A 25,436-nucleotide genomic window follows, 5' to 3' on the forward strand; every position below is an offset into this window, starting at 1 on the left:
AAACGGATGCTACCTGAACAGGGCAGCGGTATTGCCGCATGTGGTGTTTAGAAGTCCTAACCATCAGAGCAAGCTGTTTGACGGTGGCAGAACTTCTTGGGCAGGTATTCATGGAAGGTCACTCCGTAAAAAGACCAATGGTGTACGTTATATGGAAGAGAGTTCTTGACATGTGGGGCTCGATAATCTCCTCAGGTGGGGCTCTCCTGGGCAGATTGGGATAAACGTTAGTGGTACCTTAACTTCGACAGAGAAACGGCACTTTTCTGTAGTCATGGCAGCTACACGCACGGTGCGTACAGACGCACGGCACCGGCCACCACACGACCCTGTGCTCACCCCTGAGTACGTTCTCACCACGGCCACGTGTGTGGGCCACAGCCTCCACGGCATGATTTGCATACAGGCGTACATTTTGCAGCCTACTGTCTGTCTCCAGCTGCCATGGTAGCCATATTATAGCCAACACCAGAGTGCAGTACTGAATCTAACATACTACCTGAGCGCCCTTGGTCCAAGCCTGCACCCTCCATACCTTCACCCAGCCGGGTTTCCAGCCTGTGTTCTTCCCAGTTTTCTTGGTAGACGGCAGGCATTTTGTTTCTGGTGCCTGCAAGTCCTTGAGTCTTGACGATAGCCTGTCTTAGAGCTCACTCTCTGAGACAAGAGGAGTATTTCTAGTCATAGGAGAGCAGACATGCGCAGTGGACTCTTCCTGACACACGCTACGGGTCGGGGGTGGCTAGGACCCCAGGGCTTCCCTCGGCTGTTAGTCTACCTATGGGAACCTGCCTTTCTGCATCCAGAGTCACACCAAGTTTCTGGGTCACCCCAACTTCCTGTCCTGGAGCTCAGCTGGTCTTAGTACATGGAAGGGCAAGTAGAGCATGGACATGACATATCCGCTCATCGCCTCCACTTCACAGTGTGGCTCTGTGCTCAGCCCAGGCACAAGCTCAGTCTCATCTCCCTCCAGTTCCCCGCCTGCTCCCTGTGCCGAGCTCCATCCTTACAGACCAGCGTCTATTGTTGCCTTCATGGGGACTGCCTTTCTTAGGAATAGTAGCTCAAGGAGCAGTGCCACCTATTCTAAAACCGTTAATGCATTTGCAGTTGCACCCCAGAGAGTTACATCAAGTTAGATGTGATTATGACCTGGTTAAATGTATAATGTGTTTATAATTGTTCGTGGAATAGTCGTATAACATTAGGGGCACTTATAAACTGGTTATTGTTTCATTTGGAAATTAAGCGTGGTCTAAGGAGATAGGATTGTGTGTCAAGTTGACAAGGAGTGAGTGGACTTTTGATGGCTGTTCTTGGTGTCAACTTGACTACATCTGGAATTAACTAAAACCCAAGCAGCCAGGCTCACATGCTAAAGATTTTTTCCCTTAATTAAACCATTTGAAGTGGGAAGACCCATTTTTTTAACCAGGATCTTTCGAGGTGAGGGGATCCATGATTTATGTGGGTCATACCTTCTGCTGGCAGTCTATGTAAAAGACCCTGAAGAAGAAATTCCACTCTCTCTCTCTCTCTCTCTCTCTCTCTCTCTCTCTCTCTCCCCCCCCCCACCTTGGTTGTCCTCATTCTCACTGATTACTGTGCCCAGAGATCGGTTTTCAGTCCAGATGTTGGCACTGTCATTATTACTAAAGCATCGCCTGACTCGATGTTGTGTAAGAAGTGTTTTCCATCATTCTGGTTGGTTAATAAAGAATCCACTAGCCGATAGCTGGGGAGGAGAGTTGAAGCAGGACTTTTGACCCCAGTGAGAGGGTCCCAGGTGGAGAAAGGAGGGAGAGGGGAGAGTCGTGATGAGAGGGTGGGCATGAGGACATGGATGGAGAAGGAACAGATAGGGTGAGATTAATATGGCAGCTAACAGGCACATGGCTGGGTAGTAGGCTGTGGGTCACATGGCTGGGTAGTAGGTAATATGGCACATGGCTGGGTAGTAGGCTGTGGGTCACATGGCTGGGTAGTAGGTAATATGGCACATGGTTGGGTAGTAGGCAGTGGGACATGTGGCTGGGTAGTAGGTAGCATAATGGAATGGATGAATATCCAGCTATAGTTCTTGAAGCATATTAATAGATAAAATATTATAGTTATAATAAATGTCTCCATGTCATTATTTGGGTACATAAGAGGGGGTAGAAAAACCCTGTACTTTTACACAAGCCCATTTCTTTACTGGCATTTAGAGTCTACATCTTTGGGATTCTGGTTTGTCCTGAAGAGCAGCTGAGGCATCCAGCCTCCTGTACCGAACAACTACAGGATTCTTGAACTTTCCATCAGTATGCAGCCATTGGACTAGCCTACCAATCCTGTAAGTCACTCCAATTAACACAAACATACACACACACACACACACACACACACACGTCAGTTCTGATCCCCCAGACAGTGGTTCTCAACCTGCAGGTTGAGACATTCTGCATATCAGATATTTACATTATAATTCATAGCCAGCAGCAAAATTATAGATTTTTTTTTAAGATTTATTTATGTATGTGAGTACACTGTAGCTGTTTTCAGACACACCAGAAGAGGGGTCTTAACCACTGAGCCATCTCTCCAGCCCAAATTATAGTTGTAAGTAGCAACAAACTAATTTTATGGTCGGGGCTCACCGTGATATGGGGAACTGTATTAAAGGGTTGCGGCATTAGGAAGATTGAGAACCACCACTCCAGAGTTTAGGGAATCCTGACTAATACAGCTGGAGTAAGATGGGCTGGTCTTGCCGGTAGACTGTCTTCTTATCAGGTGTTCTTACTCCTCTGAGCTGGTAGCCTGATTCTCATTTCAGACTTGGAAGCTGTGTGATGGCGATCACACAGCTAAGAGGAGAAGGAGAAGAGAAGTCGGCTATAGCTAAGCCTGATAGGCTGAGTCCTGTAGTGCACATTTGCTTTCACAGAATCCCGCACGTTGCTGAGTGGCCAGCAACAGGCCTGGGCCTCCCTGGGTCCCACGGCAGAGAGAGACTCTCAAGCCCAAGTATTGAGACCACCACCAGTTCAGTGTAGAATGGAGCCCATACCAGCCAGTGATGGTGATCTCACGATTACGGACACTAGACCAGAGCAGGGTGAGCGAAGTGAGGCCAGTCGCTTCTGATAAGTTCACTAGGGTGTCAGACACCGTGATCAGCTACAGAAGAGACATTAAGCCTGGCACCCAGTTCCCCAGGAGTTGAAACACTCTCTCCTGGAATGAAGGGAGAGGCACATGCAACTTTTCAGACCCAGGAAGCTAAGAATATTTACAGGTTCACAAGGCACTCCCCAGAGTTATATGAGCAATACCGATGGTTGGCTTGAGGAGACTCTCCCATGGATCTATCTGCAGGCCGTGCAGTGAGCTCTCTGGATGCAGCACTCAGGAGTCATCACGCTGAAGTGGGCTTTTCGGTGATGTAGCTGCATTTGAATCACCCTTGTCCTGTAAGCAACCCCTTATTTATGCTTCTGTAAGCAATCCTGATAAACTCACTTTTTTATTAAGCTAGACTCGGATGGAATAGTTTCTTTGGCCTATAGTTGATGCTTTATCAGGGGTTAATAGATGCTTGCCTACGTATCCTTAGGAAAATTCCATCTCTCTGGTCTCAAGGAGACCAGAAAGCCCTGTAGCAGAAGGGCCCATGCCTGGAATCTAACAGTATGAGGGAGGAGACTCTTTCCTGTGGCTATATACCCAGGTATCTCAGACCCTCTCCATGGGAGCCCAAGGCCATGGATCAGACCAGGATGTCTTGGGACCTCATCTTTAGCATCAGGAACTCCTGGGTCAGAGTCCAGCCAAGCAGAGGCAGGCGGGGCTGATGTTTTTCTCACAAGCTTTCAAGCATTAGTTTCATTAAACAAACTGGAAAAACTCAAAGAGATCAAAAGCCAGCTGCAAGCCCCATTGGCTCTCTCTGCCCTCTCCTGGGGATAGCAGCTGCTCTCTTTCAGTGTACCCTATGTATACTCCCTGGGCCTCTCCCTCAACTTTCTGTTTCTCCCTGTTACCCTCTCTCTCATGATGGAGTCCCATAACATGATTCTTAAATGTCAACAAGAAACCAATGTTTGAGACGAACCACTTGAGCTAGAGTAGTTTATAAAGAACAGAAACTTACTCTTCGCAGCTCAGAAACCTGGAACTCCAAGATTTAGCTTCACTGGATTTGGTGTCTGGTGTAGCCACCATGCTTCCAAGCTGGCTCTTTGTTGAAACCTTGCTGAGGCAGGTAGAAAGAGAGAGAAGGAGGGGGAAGGGGGAGGGGAGGGGAGGGGGAGAGGGAGAAGAAGAGGGAGAGGGAGGAACCTTTCAACCTGGAGCCCTTTTATAGCAATGCTATTCCACTTCTCAGGTCAAAGCCTTCTTATTCATCCATCTCTCTACAACCACACCTGAAAAGCTCTTGCCTTGAAGTTTTAGGCCTGGCATGAATTCTAGAAAGGACCCCGTCGTTAAATCACAGCAGAGTACCCAGGGAGATGTAGAAATGATCCCTTCAGCAAACTCAGCTTCACAGTCACAGAGCAGGCATTTCTCACTGTGGGGCATACTTTACTTTTGCTGGACAGTATACAGGGCACTCTTCCCAGGTCCTCTGTTTTACCTCTCTGTAAGAACCCTATAGAGAATAAAAAAGACCAACAAAGTCCCACTATTCTGTTGTCAGCGTTTCCCTCAGGAGGGGTGTTAGCTTCGCTGGAGCTGAGGGCACAAAGAGTTAAAAACGCCCTTACAATGCAGAGAAAGTGTGCCTGATATCCAAGGAGCACAGAGGCAGCTAGCTCTCTACTGCAGGCTGTGAACTGTCTGCTCTCCAATGTCCGGCTTTCAGCAGATTTAATACATTCTCCTTGTTGTGTCTGCCATTTAACATTGGGTTTCTGCCTCTAGCAACTGGAATCAAGAAAGACTCCCACCTAAGACAGGAATGGGAGGAGCTAAGGCACAGGGAGTATTGGGGTTCTAACCATCACAGGGGAGATCTGAGCCACAGAGCCTGCAATCTGAGGAGCTGGCCAGTCCTGGCACGTTCTTAGCGACTGTGACCAAATGTGACTCAACATGGCTGCAAGATCCTTGGGGGATCCAAGACTCCTCTCCAAGGACAGTTGCTCTTCTGAAGCCTGTGTGGCTTCTTGACCTTGCAGTGTCGCCCGCTCTGACATTCCTCTAGTCCCCCCACACACCCCATCCCAATTCCTCCAGTCCCTCCTGAACACTGCAAGACTGCAGCAGGGAGCTGACAGACTGGACTCTTCCAGGCCCTTCTCAACATCAAGGCCCCTCCCACCACCCAAAGGGGCAGAGGCCGCACTGAAGCCGCCTTCCTTATCTGGGTGGACCTGAGCCAGCTTACATTCTTCTCTCCTGATTCAGGAAGGATCTGGAGGTAGGAGGCAGAAGAAACAAAACAGGAAAGCAAAACCTTTGGTGAGGTGGACAAAGGCTAATGCCTGCTACCTAGCCTCGGCTTCATTAAAAGAACAAAAAGCAAAATCTTCACTGGGAGGTACACAGCTCTGCTCAGCACACAGCAAAGAGAAAGGGAGGCGTGACAAGAGGTGACGCTGCACCAGGCACTGGGAACAGTCTGGATTTCTAGGGGATATAGGGAGTTCCTAGGAGAAAGGAGAGGGTGATGCAGTTGGTACGGTGTCAGCTGGAGGTCAGCCTCAACTGACTCAACCCTGCTCACCAGTGGAGGAGTGGATGCTTGTGCTGTTGGCTAAGGTCTGGTGTGTGCGCTCCTCTCCCACCAGAGGCCTGCTCTCTGGAGAGAGGTGCTATATGCCATGGGTACCCAGAAGGCCCATGGTGAGTACACTATAGAGGACAGAGGGTGAGCACTGGGTTTCCAACTGGTCACAAGGACTAATGGTGACCCACAAAGGCCTTGTGTTTTCTGTCTTGTCTATTTCAGGGTGTTGGCTGTATGGTCGCTGGCAACTGGGGCTAGTAAATAACAGCTTTCGTAGTGAGGACTCAGGATCACCCACTGTTTTGTTTTTGTGAACTCTGAATTATTCAGTAGGCCTCACACCAGAGGGCTTAGCACTGCCCTCTGACTGGAAGGGCCCCAGCTCAGGCCAAGCACGCTGCTTAACTAAGGCCTCTTGTCACCAGGAACTTCTTTATCACCTTTTACTCCAATTGTTACACAAGGCAAGAGTGTTCCTTCCAGGTCTGAAATCCAGGTTACTTGTACCTGGCCAGCCTTCCTTGCATCAGCTCTTTGCATCCCAACCCTGGGTGGCCTGCCAGAACTATCTAGCCCTTTCAAGGCAGTATTTTCCTCCACAGACTTTCAGGAGATTGGAATAAAAGACGGTTTCCGATGAAACCCCAAGTGGGGTGGCCTGCCCCCTGGAGGCCAGTCCAGGAAGCACGCTTACTGAACCCTGGTGAGAAACCCAGGTCAGGGAGCTGAGGAGAATGTTTTCAGGGTGAGCTTAAAAGGTTTTCGCATTTGAGCGGTGGGGCTTCCTGGAGCAGTGTGTTGGTCAGGGTTACTACTGCTGTGGTCACTAGAGTGACCAAAAACAACTTGGGGAGAAGGAGTTTATTTAGCTTATGCTTCCGCATCACTGTTTATCATAGAAGAAAATCAGGACAAGAACTGAAACAGGGTAGCTCCTGGAGGCAGGAACTGATGCAGAAGCCATGGAGGAGGGATGCTTACTAGCCTGCTCCTAGCAGTTTGCTCAGCCTGGTTCTCAATCTGTGGATTAAGACTCCTTTTGTGGTTGCCTATCAGATATTTACATTAGGATTCATAACAGCAGCGAAATTAGTTATGAAGTAGCAAAAAATAAATTTATGGTTAGGGGTCACCACAACATGAGGAACTGTATTAAATTGTCACAGCATTAGGAAGGTGGAGAGCCGGGTTGGGGATTTAGCTCAGTGGTAGAGCGCTTGCCTAGCAAACGCAAGGCCCTGGGTTCGGTCCCCAGCTCCGAAAAAAAGAAAAAGAAAAAAAAAAAAAAAAAAGGAAGGTGGAGAGCCGCTGTTCTAGAGGCACTTTCACAATTGAGGTTCCCTTCTTTTAGGTGACTATAGCTTATGTCAAGTTGATACAAAATGCGCAAACGCACACAGAAAAAGATGTCTTGATTAAGGTGAGAACCACAACCAGGTCAGGTCCACTTGCTCTTACCTGCCAAGCAGCATTTCAACCAGCCTGACCTACCTGAAAGCCATGGGTGGGAGAAGCCCAGATCTGCATGTGCACTTCTGTCTGCCACAGAACCCTGACATGTTAGTCTCATGCCCTCCTAGGTTGTGTCTTTGGTAGCTGTGCAGTGTATACATGTGCCTGTTTTAGGGAGTGGTCCTGAAGAGACACTTGCCCTCAGCACAAGCCATAACTAATATCTCTATGCAGATGACGTGTGGTGAACCAGAGATCTATGAGATCCTAGACATACAGCACCTGCACACCACACAAGTCATGCTGACTTACACACCAAGTACACACACACAAGCATACATATACATAGGTATGAACAAGTACATACCTTCACAAGCTTACATGTACTATATGTACTTCCAACACACCTAGCTTGTGTAGCTGTTTCCTCCCTGCTACCCTCCCTGGGAGCCATGGGACCCTCTGGATCATGCTGGGCCACATCGAGGGCCTGAGCTCAAGGCCTTGACTACTTTTCTGTTATTTATGCTGTGGAGTCATCTGAGCATGACATGATCATCACCACTGAGAAGCACAGCCACCATGGTTGCCTTAGCCAGAGCAACAAAATAAGTAAAGCAGCCCAGTGATGGCTAGGTCTGTGGTAATGGTGGTGAGGCCATTAACATATCCTCACAATAAAAGTGGAATCACAAGACCCTTACCTGAGGTTCCAGTCACCATTTTCCTATGCCCTGGGCTGCACATAATTGTGTGTGTGTGTGTAAGTACATAGAGTACATAGGAGGTGGAAGGTTAAGCTTTCATGTCTGGCTTAGATTTTGCTCTTTTGTTTGTTGAGGCAGGGTTTCTCTGTACAGCCCAGGTTGTCCTGGAACTCACTCTGTAGACCAGCCTGGCCTGGAAGTCAGAAATCTGTTTGCCTTCCCAGTGCTGAGATTAAGGCATTTACCCTGAGCTTCCAGTATTTGGTCACTACATTAGCCTGCAGAGGGCAGATAGGAGTTCTGGAACATCCAGTGCCTTTCTTACTAAAACAGAAATACCATGCTATGAAGCTAGGTGTGGTGTCTATAATTCCAGAACCCAGGAGGCTGAAGCGAGTTCCAGGCTAAATTAGGCTACAGTGTGAACGTCTACCTTACACATCAAAACAGGCTGTGTATAAGTGATTTAAGTCTACATTTTTTTTGTTTGTTTGTTTCTCTATTCATACAAAGCTCTAAACCTGTGGCAGAAACAGTGGATGGAGAAAGGGGCCCATTGTCCCTGAGGTGACGCTGTTCCTAACTATGAATTTGACAAAATGCTTCACAGTATGTTTTAATGCTGTGGTAGTTTTGATTTGACCTCAATAAAACGTTGACTTTTGGCCAATTTGAAAGTCAAACGAGCCGGGCGGAGATGGCGCACGTCTTTCGACCCATTCAAGAGGCAGAAGCAGGAGGATCCAGAGTTCGAGGCCAGCCTGAAGCACGACAGCCAGGATTACATAGAGAAACTGGATCTCGAGAAAAAAAGGTCAATGAGGAAGGAATTAGTGGTACAGAGAGGTCCAAAGTGAATATAAAACTAAAAACCGCCGGCAACGAACTCCATGGATTTGCCCAGAACTGCTGGCCCAAGTCTATTTTAAACCACGGGTCGGAGTTGAGAGAAGCTACAAAAAGTCCCTTACTCCGGTCTGGGCTTGGTCGGGACCATGGATTCCCTAGAATCCCGGCTGGCGCCAACGCAGCCCGGATGCAGTATCAGATCCGCGGGTGCCGGGATCCATCTGCACTGCCCTGCTGCATCGCCCACGCAGAGGTAACCCTGCAAAACTGGCGCGTAGCCAAAGGCCCAGACAAACCGGAAAAGAAGCCGCGCCTCGGGCTCGCTCACAGAGGCGGAAGTACGGCCTCGGAGGCCTCCCATGAGCCCTTGCAAAGAGCGACGTAGCCGGAAGCTGCTGGCGGCTGGTGGGGGGATCTGAGTGCCTAGTCCAGCTTGGCACCTGGGCCGGACCCGACCCCCTCGGGGCAGCAGGTGAGCTCGCTGTCAGGACACCGGGCACCCGCGGACCCTCAGTTCCAGGACCTTCCGGTTCTCAGATTACCCGGTTCCTCCCCCTGTAATCCTCGATTCTGCGGCCTTAGGCCCCAGGTCCCCCAATACCGCGACTGTCCGACGCCCCCGGTCTTCAGCCCTGACTGACTCCCCGGTTCCTCCCGCGTCCCCTGCCTCCCATTCCCCAGCTTCCTGGCCCTGGGTTCTCCAGTCCTTCGACCCGTGACGTTCCTGTTCCTTGGACCCCAAACTCCAGGATCCCAGTGTGCGGCGGTCCAGACCCCCCCGCCCCGCCCCGCCCCCGGCCTGTGAGCCTTGCCGCCCTTCAGCATAGCGGTTGCGCGGATCTACGTGGCCTTTCAGCGCTCAGGTCCCGAGCACTCTCAGACGCAGACTGGTTTTGCAGAGCCCATTTGGCCGGGAAAGGGCCCCTGCCCTTCACTTCGAAAGAAGATTCTGTCCAGAGGTGCCGGTAAGCCAGGCTTTTTCACCTCAGCTTGTTTGATCTTTCGCTTCTTGGCCTTTGAAGTGAGTCTTCTGAAGGAGGAAAAACAAAACAATCCAACAACAGACCCCACAGGACCAAGCTTCTAAACTTTTCTTCACTTATACCTGCAAACAGAAGAATATGCTGTGTTTGCCCTCTTAAGGCACCCACAAGTCAGGCGTAATATACTCTGTTTCAGACTTCATTTTTCCGCTGTGTTATATTTACACCGTTGGGGCCCTCACTATGGTCCTGGACAAGGTGATGATCTGTTCTTCAGAGTGAGGAAGCGTAACTTAGACATGGGTTCTTTGTGTTCTCTGTCATCCATACTGTAGCCTTAGGGCCAAGCCGTGTCCCTAGATGTCCCCTTTGACTCATATTGTTCATCATGTCCTAGTTTTAAGAACCAAATTTTTATAGCGTGACATGTAGCTTAGTATAGTAATTTACTAGGTATGTCTGCTTGGAGGAAGAGTATTTTGCCGTTTTTTATTTCAGCTATCAAGAATTCTTAAGGGTGGGTGAGATGGATTGCTAGGTAAGGGTGCTTGCCACAAAGCCTGACTACCTGAGTTTGATCCTGGAACTCACTTGGTAGAAGGAGATACCTAGGTCCCACCTTCTAGGTATGTACTTGTATGCTCACCCAAGAAAGATTTTTTTTTTTTAAAAAGACTTCTTGAGGCCTTTTTTGAGCCATATTTAGGCTGGTGAAATTGAGGAGATACTTATTTTCATATTATTAAGCAACATTTAAGATAACTGATTTCTCTCCAGTACCCAAAGTTTGCCACACAGGACGAGTTTCTTAAATCCAAACCAAGTCAGGCATGGTGGCACCACCTTTAATCCCAGCACTTGGGAGGCAGAGGCAGACAGACCTCTGTGAGTTCAGAGCCAGCCTGATCTGCATAGTGAGTTCCAGGACAGCCAAAGCTATGTGGAGAGATGGCTGTCTCAAGCCAGATGACCTCCTTTGCACATTTAGTCCTGTAGCTGAGACTGTCCCTCTGCTTGATTTCACTCAGAGTAGACTTAGATGCCGCCTTCTCACCTTTGTTGCCTCCATTTTGTAGTTGTAAGGCTCTGAGGGTGGCCACCATGGTGCTTTGGACACTGGGATTGGGAAAAAAAAAACATGCAGTGGTGACAGTGTTCAGCTAGAGAAGAACGCAGAGAGCTTTGAACTCAGCTCTAGCCTTGTCTCCCCAAATGCTCTGAGCTGTCTGGGGGTGTGTATGAGTAGATGGGGTGCTAACGTCTGCCTGAATGAGTCATGCCAGTACAGGAGTCCTACATGCAGAAATCTGCATTTGTGTGCTCACAGTTGTAGGGTGCCATTAACACATGGTTACTGCAGTAAAAGGGAGGTGGAATGAACTAGGATTTACTTTCAAACAGCTACAGAAAACAAATATTTCCTAGCATCAGACGGAAGGAGGAGTCACACTAAAACAGAGAGAGTTTAAGATGTAGAAGGATTGGTGGGTTGAGATTCAAGATCCTTTACTGAATGCCATATTTCTGCAGACTTAAGTGTAAAATGAAATACAGGATATAGGACAGGTGTTTTGTTTTGACTTTTATGTGAACCTCATATTAATGATCCGCCTACCTCATGAACAAAGAGTGGTCACTTTCAGTCTAACAGCAAGTTAAGTCGGGAGGCGGTAACACTGAAAACCTGCTTCTGTCATACAGAGTACAAATCTGTTGTTTGTGTGTTGCCCTGTGAATTAGAGGAAGCAGCATGGATCTACTGGGATGGATGAGTTCAGGTGGGGTAGAGGCCCAGGTCCTGTGCCCAGTCCCCTCACACCCATTGCCAGTGTGTGCAATACCACTGGCATTCGTTTATGTCCAGCCTTGTGGTTGGCACACTCCATTACTTTGGGTTTATTTTCCCACTCCTGAATTAAATGGACCACCAGTTAAAAGTCAAACATTGCTGAAACTGGCAGATATGAAGAAATGAACAGGGTCTAGGGAGACAGTTCTGTAGGTGAATGCAGGAAGATCTGAGTTCAAATCTTTAGTGCCTACATAAAAGCCAGGCATGGCTACACAGGTCTGTAACCTCACCTTTGGAAGATAGAGATAGGAAGATTCTTGTTCCCAGCCTCAGTATCCCAAGGGAACAGGCTGGAAATCTATAGAAGACGACCTTCGTCCTCCTCTGGCCTCCACACGTGTGTACACGGGCACACATGTGGGTGGATGGTACACATGCAAAGAAGGAAGGAGGTTTTCAATTTAGCTGAGCCTTACTGCCGTCCTCGCCAACAGCCCTGGGCAGGTTGTCTGCGTTTATTATTATGTCCCGTGTCCACATTATCTCACTTTTATCTGTTTGATGTCCTCGTAGAAGACCAGTTTACGGACTGTCTTAACACCATTGCCAGGGATATCTCCTTGCCCCTTGCTCAGGCAGCCCGAGGGCTTCCCACGTCCTACCCCAACTTGGAGAGCTGGGAGGGAGGTAGTAAGTGCAGAGTGCCCTCTTCATCAGGGCACTGCTCTTTTGGGGAGAACAGATTGAGCCGCCAGTCTTCATGGGTTTTAAAGGCTGTTCCTTGTGAGTCTTAGTCCAGATGACAGAGCTTTTTTTATCATTTATTCTGCCTGGTAGCACATAGTGGCTGAACTTGTACTCCATGGCATTCCTGAGAACATAACATGGTTGTGCCCTATGGTGTCCCTCCTTACCCAGAAGAGCCTCCTTGGTAAATGGCTCCTGTACTGTGCATGGCTACCCCGTCAGGCCAGAGCAGCTATGTGGCAGATCTTAGGAAGTCAACATTACATAATGTTATTGCATGCTAGTTCATTTTCCTTCTTGCATAGTAGCCCACTGTAGAGGTTTGTTTTCCTCCTTGCAGCACCATGGCCAGCCCAAGAACCAGAAAAGTTCTTAAGGAAGTCCGGGCACAGGACGAGAATAATGTGAGTATGAACCTTTGGGCTGGTGAGTGTCTTGGTGTCACTTGCAGCTGTGGCTGTGTGTCCCTCCTTGGAGAGACTGGTGATGGCATAGGGGAAGTAGTTGCTGGTGCTCACTAGTGTGGCTCCCTCTGTCACACCGCTCAGGTTGTGCTGAGGATGCTGGGGCTCCTTTCTGATTTATTTCTCATCAGAAGTTCCTTATCTTCATGCCAGTTCCTGGCAGCTATTGCCACCTCCAGTATTGTCCAAATCCACGTCCTTTGACCAACCTGAGCAGCCTTATTAAGCTTATGGGTGCCAGCCCATTTGTTAGTCTGTACACATGTGACCTGCTCCTCTTCTGCATTCTTTTGGGGCATCTATTGGGTCTTTGGGGTGCTAACCCTGTCGTGAGCTGCCTGGTGAGTTGCGTGTGCTCCCCACCCCCTTTGCAGGTTTGCTTTGAGTGTGGTGCGTTCAATCCTCAGTGGGTCAGCGTGACCTATGGCATCTGGATCTGCCTGGAATGCTCTGGGAGACACCGTGGGCTTGGGGTGCATCTCAGGTCAGTGTCCTGCCACTTGGCCCCTACACATCCTGCATCTATCCTACTTGCCACGTTGTGGGGCCTGCTGCCCAGACTGCGGTCTGACAGGGTGTTAGGGGGATGTTCTCCACCGTTAGGTGGTCCTCACTCCACTAACACTGGCCGTGATTGCCAGCTGCCGTCCATCTTGCCCCCATGAAGCTTCTGGCTTTTGTCTCGATACAGGATGTGGTCTTGGGTTGGGAGGCTAGTTGGGTCCCCTCGTGCTTGGTAATCAGACCAGACATCTGGTTTCTAGCTTCGTGCGCTCTGTGACAATGGACAAGTGGAAGGACATTGAACTGGAGAAGATGAAAGCTGGTGGGAATGCTAAGTTCCGAGAGTTCCTGGAGGCACAGGACGACTATGAGCCTAGCTGGTCACTGCAGGACAAGTATAGCAGCAGAGCTGCAGCGCTCTTCAGGGATAAGGTAGGACCGGCCTGGCTGGCTTTAGCACACCTTGCTGGTGGCCAGATATAACTTCAGTGGCTTTGGGAGGCAGGTTTCTCTTCCCACTTTCAATATCTATGGAGGCCACACACTGTCCAAGACAGGCCAAGACAAATGGCCCCTACTGACCTTGCAGCAGGCAGGCTTTTCCCGCCCAGAGGGAATGCAAATGGCCTACAATCCAAGGAGAGGAACAGTGACCATGGGGCCTTAGCATGGCTCAGCTGCAGACCCTCTGAGGATCTGCCTGTCTTTAGATTGGGGGTCAGATAAATGAGTCCTTGTGCTCACTGACACTTACTCTCATCATCATGGCAGCCCTGGTTCATGGCTTGGTGGTGTTGGCTTAGAGGATTGAGCTAATAGTGTATCTCCTCACGTCCTGTCTCGTCTTGTTAGGTGGCTACTTTGGCAGAAGGTAAAGAATGGTCTCTGGAGTCATCGCCTGCCCAGAACTGGACCCCACCTCAGCCCAAGACGCTGCAGTTCACTGCCCACCGGTAGCTCCTCTGGCCTGCTGGTCAGACCTCAACTTCACCCTCACGTTAGTGGTAGTTTAGGAACCCCATAGAAACCTCATTTCCTCCACTTGTGGGAACAGCTCCAGTCGTGAGCTGTTCCCAGAAGTCAGAGAGAAAGGGAGCTTTTTACATTTTTGAAACAGTGTAAACTGGTAGTGAAAATTTACCCCAGTGAGAAGCAGGTACCGCTTTGCCCTGTTCTGCAGAAGGGCTTCTTCCTCTCTTGCAGGTCCCACAACCCTGCAGACAGCCTGTGGGGTGTGGGTTGTGCTTTTGCCTCATGTGATCATTCTTCTGTGGGCTGTTGGTCACACCATGGTATAGGCCCCGAGATGGCACAGGTTTCCCCTGTGCAGACTGTCCCCTTTGGAGGGTGGTATACGTGGGTGAGGCACAGGAGATGACAGCGCATCTTCCACCTCCAGGTCCTGTGGACATAACCAGGTCATAGCACCACTGATGACATAGCACCAGTATATTTCCCAGTTCTGAATCCTGACTGCCGTTGCTGGCAGGACCAGAATTCACTGTTGGCTGTTAGATTGATACAGAGAGGCCTGGATGTTAGCTGTGCCTCAGCTTCTTATGGGTCAAGGCTGGTGCCTATTTGACCCAAATATGATATGAAAGGTCCTTTTCACAGACTGTGGTTTCGTTTGGTGTGTTGAACCCTTACTGACCTTTAACCTTCTACTTTAGACCCGCTGGCCAGCCACAGAATGTAACTACCTCTGGGGACAAGGCCTTTGAGGATTGGCTGAATGATGATCTGGGTTCCTATCAGGGGTAAGGCCTCTCAAGCCAGGGATAGCAGAAGCAGTTGGGAGCATCTTTGACAGGCCACCTTGCGGGGCTTTTCTCCATTGGGTTGGGGTTTTCCTTTAGGGTAATACGCTGGGCCCACTCCTTTGTATGTATTCACGGCATGTGTAATCTGGGGTCCACTTGTGGCAAGCCCCAAGATTGCCTAGGCTCGAGTGGAGGTTTTGAAGGTAGAAAAAAATTTAGTATTAAAGATGATGTATTTTCTTCTGGAATCTACCTGTCCTGTAAGTGATGCATGATGTTTTCAGTAACCCCACTTACGAGGGGTAACAGGTCTTCTGTGGAACCTCAGGTCCTGTGGTAGAAAGTATCTGTATGCTCCTGTGCCCGTTGTCCAGAATGCATCTCCTAACCAAGGTCTTACTGTTGAAGAGTGGCAAGGTTCGTGCTGTGGCTCTGTCTCTGGCTGATGTCTGTGTTTATCTTCAGTGCTCAGGAGAATCGCTATGTGGGGTTTGGGAACACAGTGCCACCTCAGAAGAGAGAAGATGACTTCCTCAACAGCGCCATGTCATCTCTGTACTCGGTAAGAAGGCCTAGGACCTGCAGAATGCCTGCTGCCACAGACATAGCCAAGGGGGTTGTGCAATGCCTAGATGTGGGCAGTGTGGGTAGTCTGGGGGCACATGCCTTTTGATCTGATTAAAGGCCTCTTCTTGTGTACCTTCTTTTAAAAAAATGGCCTTTTATTCATATCCCAAAGGTATTCAGCCACTTGCTTACTCTGGCCATGAAAACACACATCAGATTTACCAAGGTAGATTTCCTCAAAGAAGAACTAAAGGTTTTCTATGGAGCCTGTCTTCCTCTTATCTCCAGGTTTATCCTGAGTCCAGCAGAAGGCTGACCCAGCCTCCTGGCCTGTGTTGGGTAGACTGACTCAGAAAGCGAGGCCCTGAGCAGAGGCTGCCCAAGGTTTTTGGCTTTCTCCTTGGGTGTGGTGCGTCTGCTTGGGGTTTGGGGGATCTGCTTTCACGGCAACCTGGAGCTCCAGCTCTGAAGTTCAGGGTATGACATCCTAGGCTTGCTTTTCCAGGGAAACTAATGTTCAAGTGCCTTTTGTTCGTTGCAGTGTTGTCTTTTGTCATAATCATAAGTGCAAACACCGTGGAGGACTGGCAGAGGCTGCTGTTAAGTGTGCTGAATGCTGAAAGGGAAAAGAGAAAAAGATTGTGGGGTGCACCATTAGTCCCAGCACTCGGGAGGCAGGGCAGGGGCAGCTCTGAAGTTCAAACCTAACCTGGTCTGCAGAGCCAGTCCTGGGATAGCTGGAGCTGCACAGAGAAACTCTATCTCTAGAAACAAAAACAAACCTAATAAAAACGAGGAAAGGCTTTTTATACTGACGATACCAGATCTTCAAAATAAGTACAACTGGGTGGGGTGCATAAGAGGAATAGGTGCTGTGAAACAGGAGGAATGCAAGCGTCTGCTGTGCTGCTGCCCATGTGTATTGCAGTGTAGACTGACAAGCACGGACGCAGGACTGACACCACCCTTGTATCATGAATGTTTTATTCCTTAGTGAGTGAATTTTTTTACCTTTTTCTTTCTTTCTTTCCTTTTTTTTTTTTTTTTTTTGGAGACAGTCTTGTTTGTAGCTCTGTGAATGCATGTGTAGACCAGGCTGGTCTCAGATTTGCAGTGTGATTCTCTTGCTTCATCTTCCTACGTATTGGGATTACAAGCATGAGCCGTCATGCCTGGGTCAAAACTGTTTTAAAACTGAGACTGAATATTGTAGTGCATACCTGCAGCCCTGGCTCTGGCCCTGGCTCTGGGGAAGCTGAAGCAAGTCGGAAGATTGCAGTGAGCCTGAAGGCAGCCTGGGTTACCTAGTGAGAACCTGTCTGAAAAACCAAAGATTTGCTTAAACCTGTCTTCTTTGTCCTGGAGGAATGTCCCTGTGGTGCATGGCAGCCACAGTCGCTCTCCTGTGGGTCCCACGTGGGTTATCTTTAGGGCAGAAAAGCAGAACTTTATTATAAAGCCTGTTGCAGTTATACAGGTTTTTTGGTTTTTTGTTTTTGTTTATTTTGACAACTCATTTTATAGACCAGACTGTCCTCATTAAACTCAGAGATCAGTCTGCCTCCCAAGTGCTGGGATTAAAGGCCTGCTCCACACCTGGCCCTGTAGAGTTTTATTTAAAGCCCTGCCTCATCAGTTGGTATCTGTATTCCCTGTCTTCTGCTGATAACCTTTTTTAAGGAAGACCCCTGAATATAGATGTCTCCTGAAGTGTAGTGGTTCCTCTGAACTATCTTGAGGGCTGGGGAGGAGGCCAGCTTTGGTTTAAATGGGATGTATGTACGTGGGAAGAAATTGGTGAGGAGACAGCTGAACCTAGAGGAAACCCTGTAACCTCTACCCACCATGGTCTGCTCCTCTGGGAGCAGGAAGGAGGAAGCAAAGATGTGGGCATTAGCTAACTCCCTTTAGGCCTGGTAGCCATCCTGTGCTGTGGTTGGTGTTTGAGTTCCTCCTCTTGGGAAGGACTGTGCTGTGTGCTGCAGCTGGCAAGGGACTGTGGATACTGTAGCACTTGGTTGCTTTTTGCGGGTGACAAGCACAGTGGCGGTAACTGGAGGTGCCCTCCTGTGCTAAAGTATGGAGACTGTGGCCTTCACAGGGTCTAGAAAAGCCTCATCATTTCCTGTTGTTTCCTCAGGGCTGGAGCAGTTTTACCACTGGGGCGAGCAAGTTTGCGTCTGCAGCAAAGGAGGGTGTAAGTAACCGTGGGATGCATGCTGTCCACTATGGGCCTGAGGCTCTGGGAGAAGGGTCCTGGGGTCCTCCAGGCAGACAAACATGGGCCTTGTCCACTATAGGATGGCCCAGGAACCCTTACTATAGCAGAAGGCATTTCTTTTTGTGTCAGGGACAAACTGCTTGCAGAGGTTGACTTGAGTTCATGAGGGTGAATGGCTGAGTACCCAGGCCTGGGTTTCTGCCTTTGGGTCTTCAGAGTAGTTTCGACATAGTCGAGCTCCTCTCACTCACCTTTACTTAAAATGAGAGAACTTGAGGATTCTAGTTGGGATAGGCCATGCTGTATGGGGAGCATGTCTGGCTCTGGCTCTGGCACTGGCACTGGCACTGGCACTGGCACTGAATGCCCTGGCAAGCACTGATAGAAGAAGCCAGGTGTGTAGACTTGGGGTCTGGGGGTGGGCTGTGTGGCCATGGTACAAAGAGGAACGGGTAGAGGTAAGTTGGTCCACTGGTCCAGAGGACTCAGACCAACAGTGCCTGTAGCCATCCAGACAAGCTGGAAGCCTTGTATCTACCCCTCCCATTTGCTGTGCAGCAGTTACTGGCTGTTTTTCCCCATCTCTAGAAAGGGGAGATCTAGATATCTTCCCACTTGGGCATCTGTAGACAGGCCTACCTTTTCATAAGCTAGATACTATGATTCCCACATGTTGGACCAGTAGGGGCAAGAGTGGCTGCTGGGCTCAAACATGCCCTATCCCTACCAGTTTGTGGGCTTGTTACAATATCTGTTAAGCCAGACCTACCCCCAGCAACCTGGTCCCTTAGACCTGCTGTCAGGTTGGTGCTGACTTCCTGGGTGCTTGCCAGGAGTTCTGGAACTAATGCCACCTGGGCCCCATGTAGATAAAGCCTATGTCAGGGTCAAGACATTTGACTTCAAAGTGTTGCTTTGTTTTCCTTGTAGGCTACAAAATTTGGATCTCAAGCAAGTCAAAAGGTAAAGAGGAGAAGCTTTTACTCTCTTAGTCTTGCCAGGTGGTGGTGGTGTACACTTTTGATCCCAGCACCCGGGAGGCAGAAGCAGGCAGATCTCTGAGTTCAAGGCTAGATTTGTCTACAGAGCTAGTTCCAGGACAGCCAGGGTTACACAGAGAAACCCTGCCTCAAAAAAACAAAACAAAAAAAAAAGCTAAAAGAAAGAAGGGAAAAACAGAAAGCAAACCCCGGCAACCTGAGTCTTACATGCAGCGTCTGGAAGCGCCCTTGACTGCGCCCTCGGGGTCTAAGGTCGGAGTCCTGAAAAAGGTCCTTTTCTGTTATGTTCACTTCAGGGCTTCCTCAGCCCTTCTACCATAACTGCTGATAGACATGAAGCCACAGTACCATAGCTGCCTCATGGGAGGGATTGTTTAGCCATGGCGGCCTCGGGCTCTTCACCTGGACAGGCGTCACCACATCTCCACTTGGCGGCGTGGCTTGTGTGGCCGGCGCTTTCAGTCTCGGGCGTGGCAGTTTATTTTCCTCCAAGCTGAGTATAATAGTTGCCATGCTTAGAGCTCTGGTCTCCATGGTGAGGTGGGCAGGATTTTAGGCCCTTGTGGCCTGCAGCACTCTGTTCATGTACATTTCTGCCTCTCCGGGCCTCTTCCAGCCCCACACCCCCAATGACCCACCTTGGAGCCATCTTCCTGGATTTGCCTCAAAGCTTCTAGGTTTGGGTCAGGCTCTTCAGGCATATATCATGGAGTCTGGACCGTGATGAGTTTGGAGCAGGGAAATAGTGATGCCAGGACTCAGAGCAAACTGGCGTGGGTCTGCTGCAGGTAATGAACGTAGTCCAGGCCAGGTGTGGTAACACCTGTAATCCCAGTGACCAAGTGACTGAGGATTGTTCAAGGAGACCCTTTTTATTTAAAAAAGAAAAAGAAAAGGCTAAAGGTGAAGGGTGTGTTCTCTGCCGATTCTGGGCATTGCTAATGCGACTCCCACACCTGCTCTTTCTCTGTAACTGCCTTCGTGCCTACTGGGTCAAGTTTTGGGGTTACAAGCAGCAGTCAGAGCCGGTAAAACTCTGTTTGTTCTGGTGCATGCTGCCCTGTGTCTGTTGAGCATGTGCGTTGCTCCTGGCTGTATCCCCTTTCTGCCTGGGTCACCTGTGTGCTGCACTCTCACCTTCTTGGCCTGTTGGTGCTGGAAGCTCATCTTCCCCAGATCCACAGCCAGGTGTTTGCTGGGCCAGGTCGTCTGGGCCCAGTGAGCTCTGGAGAGAAAAACTACTTAATTCAGTTTTCATATCATGGCTTACGTATCCCAAACCAAATAGCAGCTAGAATTACACCCTGCTGGAAAAGAGCCTTCCTGTGTTAATGAATTCTCTCTCTTCAAACCTTTTATTTGGCCTTGCCTTGAGGTGACGGTCCAGGCGAGTCGCATTCCTAGGTTTGCTCAGAGCTTCTCCGCCCTTAGCATAATGGAACCAGGAGAGCTGTACCCCTTCTGCTATTTCTCTTCCCCAACCTTTTCTCCATCCCTCCACCCAGCCTCCTGTACACGCTTTTCTCCCATGTAAGATTCGGTGCCTACTTCAGGAGTTGGTGAAGAGCTGCCTGCAGTTAGATCTGTGTCCATCCTCCTGACCTGTGGACAAGCCAGAGCTGTGTCAGCCAGAGCTGCTGTCAGCCAGAGCTGTGTCAGCATCATGAGGAGCCCCTTCCATATCTTGACTCCTCCATTCTGGTGTCCCTTCCGTGACACTGCTTCCCACATGGATCCACATCCCACTGCCTCCCTTCCTGTTGGCAAAGCTTGTGCTGTCCTGTGCTTACTGTGCCTACTGACCAGCACTAATGTTGCTGTGTGCAGAGCTCACACAGCATCTCTTCCCACAGGCTTCGGAGTTGGGCCACAGCCTGAATGAGAATGTTCTCAAGCCTGCACAGGAGAAGGTATGGGTGGCACCAAAATCAAGGTGCTTGTGTGTTCCACTGAGACTCTTTACTGACCTGGGAAATGGGTATGTTGGGGATCTGCAAAATCTTGCCTCTAATCTTCTCCAGTCCAGGTGGCCTTGGGCTTCTTTTTCTTAGTCTTCCTAGTCAATTCCAAGGACATCCCAAGGGTACTTCTCTTCCTTCTGTTTTACTTCAGTGACCAGACCACAGGCAGTGGTGCTGATTATCTACAAAGGGTATCAGTCTTGTGAGGAGTCAGTAGTCCCAACCTTCCTTGCAGCAGGAGTCTGGGCAGCATTGGCCTCTACAGAGGGCACAGAGTCTTTTGGTTTAATGTGGTTTTATGGAGGTGAAGCCAGATGGACTCTTGGTAGAACTTGGGGAGTTTAATGTGACAGGTCCTTGTGCACGCTGGACTTTTAATCTTCCTAACGATGCCCTTTAAATCGCACAGGTGAAAGAGGGAAGGATTTTTGATGATGTGTCCAGTGGGGTCTCTCAGTTGGCATCCAAGGTAGGGCTACCCTGCTGACTGCACAGCCAAAGCCAGTCTCCATATTCCAGGCACGGAGGCCCACAGGGTCTTGGGCCAGTTGAGGCAGTGGCCTCTGCCCTCTGGTTTCTGAGGGCTTGAGGAATATGGAAACAGCTTGGTTGTTGGGGATTTACCAGCCACTAACCTGTGTTTCTTCTTGGTTTTGCTGCCGTTGGCCTGTCCCTTGGTAAGTGCCATTGTCAGCTATTGCTGGTCCTGTGACCTCAGGGCCTAGTGTGATGGGGGCGGGTTCATCAGACTTCACAACACGATGGCAATAGAAGATGTCTCCTGAAGTCTTCCATTGCATTGTAGTAAAGACAAGGCCTACAGTGGCTCACAGCTCTGAACAGGTCCCAAGTGTTGTGGCATTGGGAAGGCCATGCCTTTCACTATGTATGTGGCATTGTCCCAGCCATTACAGAAACTACTTCTGCAGAGATGGCAGAGAGATGCTCACAGCAAACTAAGCAGCCAAGAGCTAACTGTAACTTCACCACTGCTGCTGTGTTACTGTGCATAAGTGTGTGTGTATCTATATGTGACACTCCTCCAAGTTTTGTCTTAGCAGGGCAGCATCCATTTTTGTTGTTTTAGAGCCAGAGGTGCGATGTAGTATGTGGACTTGGTTTCCTGTCTCCTTCCAGGTCCAGGGAGTTGGCAGTAAGGGATGGCGTGATGTCACGACCTTCTTTTCTGGGAAAGCTGAAGACACTTCAGACAGGTAGTCCATGTCCTCACCCCAGGCCCTGGGTCCCTTGGGCTCCCTGAGGTGGCCTGGCCCCTCATCCTATGCCCAGTGCTGCACACGGTTCTTTACTAGAGGCACAGTGACTGCCCTCTCACCCCACCCCAGGACCCCTATCATGGACAAAAGCTTGTATCTTTTTTCCCAACACCCTACAGTTTGAGTGATGAATGGGAATGAGGTAGCAAGAGACAATCCCTTCCGAAAGTTCTGTGTCCTCAACACCAGGTTGGAGCCTTATCAAGGCAAGTCAGCTCTCAAAGGAAAAGGTCCCTCACCTGTAGGGTGCTCTGACTCTACGGGGTGGCTAGGAAGCACTTGGAAAGGCATGGGCCTCTTCCTAGCCAGGAAGAAAGCATAGAGCTGTTGCAGGCCTTGGCCACACCTTGGTCAAATGTAGGCTGGGCTTGTAAAGCAATGAATGGGTCTTGTTCTAGAGAGCCGTTGGGACCTGAGCAGATTGGGCAGCGTGGGGATACAGGAAGCACAAAGTATCTTTCTGTGACAACTCGTGAGATTTTGTCCCTCTCTGTAATAGACCCTTAGAGGGCCACAGCTACCAGAACAGCAGTGGAGACAACTCTCAGAACAGCACCATAGACCAGAGCTTCTGGGAGACCTTCGGGAGTGCTGAGCCCCCCAAGGCCAAGTCCCCAAGCAGTGACAGCTGGACCTGCGCAGATGCCTCAACGGGAAGGAGGAGCTCGGACAGCTGGGACATTTGGGGCTCAGGTTCTGCATCCAACAACAAGAACAGCAATAGCGATGGCTGGGAGAGCTGGGAGGGAGCCAGTGGGGAGGGAAGGGCAAAGGCTACCAAGAAGGCAGCTCCATCTACAGCCGCCGACGAGGGCTGGGACAACCAGAACTGGTAGGAGCCTTGCTGCACCCTAACCCAGCCCTGCTGGGAGACCGCTGTGTTTGCACTTTACCCTTGTTCCTCCTTCATTTGACCTCAGTGTGAAGACAGTGGCTCAGGCAGGACTTGAGTTGGTGCTGCCTGCCTGGTGTGGGGTGGCTTTCTCTTAGACCTCAGGGGACATGTCATCCACCTGCCTCTTGGGTCCTCTGAGCAGCCTTCCTGGATTCTGGGTTCTTGGGACCCAGGCACTGTCTCTGCAGCCCTAGCATAGCCTGGGACTGCAGCCCTGTGCAATGTCAGCTAAGCCAGACATCTGCTTTCGTTGAAATGTCTTTTTAAACTTGAAAGGTCTGCTAGTTCTTTCTTCTTGAAGAAAGTGCCTGGAGCCTTAAAGCTGGAAATGAAACGACAAAAGCAATACTGGAGCTCACACTGCCACCGACACCCTCACCTAAGTCCACAACCTGTGGCTTGTGCTGTGAAACTCACTTTGTGACCCTCTGCCTTTCCTGCATCAGCCTGTCCAGCCCTCAGTTAAATGGGACAAACTCTCCACAATGGCCACACAAAGCAGACTGGGCTCTGGTCTTTCTCGGACACCCAATTTGAACTTGGCCAGCCCTGGACAGCTCAGTAATGAGGAAAGGAGAGTAAGGGGTCTGGGACCGTTTTCAGTGTATCCGCCACCCCCACACGGTCCAAGGGAGCCTGAGCATGGAGGGTGGACTGAGGGGCCACCTGCCACTGCCAGGGTCAGGCATTTTAATGGGCACCTGTTAGCATTTGCCATGTATTGTGTCTGTGACAGCCCAGGCCTTCTCCCAGCCTGCTCAGGCTGCTCAGAGCACACTCAGTCATGTCCCCCTCAGCATGCAGCTGTCCTTCAGATGACCCCACTTCCCACCCTGTGGACTTTGTAGAACACTGCAGTTGAGACCCATGTGCTATCAGTGGTTGGTGTGACCGCATTCCCTCCCAGGATTCCATGACTGCTGTGTGCTGTGGCTGGAGAGACCAGCTGGGGTCTCTGTCTCCTTAAACCCACTCCTGTCTGACCCTCAGTTTGACCAGCAGTGCATGACCTGAAGTTCTGTGGTTTGTGTGTCTGTCATGTTTGCTCCTACTTTCTGGTGTTGAGCTGTCTGGGCCCTAAGGTTCCAGTGCTTGCCCCACCATGGGGGTTCACGGTTCTTTGCAGAACTGATAGACCTTAGGTTTGGGGAGCCCTCCTGGGTTGCTTTGTCCTCAAGTGGACATGAAAACTACTTGGTAGTTAGGTAACAGGACATCTCGGAGCTAGGGAAGCAAGGGAGATAGCCGGGTCTTGTGCCTGATAGAGCAGCCACAGGTAGATGAGGTCAGAGACTTGGGGTGAGGCCATGGGGTTGTTGAACACACAAAAAGTCAAAAGTCAGGAAGTCTGAACATGGAGGAAGAACCCTCACCGAAAGTGGCACATCCCCAGAATGAAGGAGTCCTTGATTTGGTGGACATAGGGTGATATGAGGGGAATGGAATTGGTTGGGTCTGGTGTGGGAAGCTGCCTGCCTCACATCATTTGCGAGTAGCAAATCACCCAAGCTACATAAAGTTAATTCTGGTACTGTGTTGAGTGAATACAGGGAGTGCTTTGTTTTGAGACTGTTTTAGCCCTGGACACCACTGCTCCAGTCCCTCAAAGGACGGGGTGATTAGAGCCCAGGGCCCGGTACTATATAGAACCTTTGGCTGTTTCTTGGAGCCTGCATATAGGGAACTTGTCAGACTATATTCTATAAACACAAACCCTGGAGGGCCCTTCCCTTGGGTATATGTAAACAAACACGGCAGGTACTGCTTAGGCTTCATTCAGGGAGGCCTGGTTAGACTTAAGTCAGACAGCCTGGGCCTGCTGAGCAGTCCTGGCTGCCAATGCTTGGTCAGGTTATTAGGGAGGTGGGAAAGGAGAAGGTAATACTATCTTGGACTGGCTCTTATCTTGTGGCTTGGGTGGACAACCTTTCCTGGACCATGTTGGTGGCCTGGGTGGCGGGGTTGTCCCTAGAGATTCCGCATCCTTGGGACAAGTGGTGGCTTTGGCCCAGAGATGTCCAGTGGGAAAGTATGGCCTGCAGAAGGGTTTGTCTATGGGTGGCACTAAAGGGTCAAGGAGTTCTTCTGACACTTAATGCTGCCTGGAAGTGCCCTGGGAGCCCTTGGTCCTGTTTCCCCTGTACCTAGCAATGGCAGGGTTTACTGGGAGCAGGCCCATGTCAGCACTACTCTCACCTGGGGTAACCTGCACCGCCTACCTTCCTGAGCCACTCCAGCCTGCATGGATTAGGCAAGCTCTGTCTCCCACCAAGTGTCATGGGTGGTGGAGTTAATGCTTGTTTGGCTGAAATCAATCTGTGACTTTGGCCAGCTGTTGGGAGCATAGGTTTTAGCATCAAGGGATGCTGGGCCACCAAGGATATCAGTCTCTCCATTCATGCTTCGCTCCAGACTTCCTGCCCCAAACAGCCAGACCAGGGGGAACTTTGGGTCAGTCTTGTACCTTTGAAACCATTAAGGCAATAGTCAGATTCTGTGTAATCACACCTGCTCACTTGTATTGTTACTCCCGT

The 25,436-nt window shown here is 49.9% G+C and overlaps 1 protein-coding gene across 28 annotated transcripts; it reads left to right on the top strand.

The window, feature by feature from the left end:
* Positions 1–9,108: 9,108 nt before the first annotated feature.
* Arfgap1 (ARF GTPase activating protein 1) lies at positions 9,109–24,447 on the top strand. Of its 28 annotated transcripts, XR_015681402.1 has the most exons (16): positions 9,109–9,199; positions 9,477–9,692; positions 12,590–12,653; positions 13,088–13,197; positions 13,478–13,649; positions 14,070–14,170; positions 14,891–14,977; positions 15,446–15,542; positions 17,688–17,744; positions 18,699–18,731; positions 19,768–19,797; positions 20,623–20,679; positions 21,140–21,199; positions 21,868–21,944; positions 22,127–22,213; positions 22,507–24,447. XR_015681402.1 is itself a non-coding variant. In XM_087648371.1 (15 exons), the coding sequence occupies exons 3-15, from the start codon at positions 12,594–12,596 to the stop codon at positions 22,841–22,843; spliced, it is 1,278 nt and encodes a 425-aa protein (XP_087504497.1). In that variant the 5' UTR covers positions 9,109–9,199; positions 9,409–9,692; positions 12,590–12,593; the 3' UTR covers positions 22,844–24,447.
* Positions 24,448–25,436: the final 989 nt, after the last annotated feature.

Source organism: Rattus norvegicus, chromosome 3 (genome assembly GCF_021556685.1).
Source record: "Rattus norvegicus strain SHRSP/BbbUtx chromosome 3, alternate assembly SHRSP_T2T, whole genome shotgun sequence".
In the NCBI taxonomy this organism is placed as follows: Eukaryota; Metazoa; Chordata; class Mammalia; order Rodentia; family Muridae; genus Rattus; species Rattus norvegicus.

Bases quoted from the DNA above. Each gene is read 5' to 3' on its own strand.
- Arfgap1 (XM_087648371.1), top strand. From the start codon at position 12,594: ATGGCCAGCCCAAGAACCAGAAAAGTTCTTAAGGAAGTCCGGGCACAG. The intron at 14,978-15,445 runs GTAAGGCCTCTC...GTTTATCTTCAG, and splicing joins GATCTGGGTTCCTATCAGGG to TGCTCAGGAGAATCGCTATG. The intron at 20,680-21,139 runs GTATGGGTGGCA...TAAATCGCACAG, and splicing joins TCAAGCCTGCACAGGAGAAG to GTGAAAGAGGGAAGGATTTT.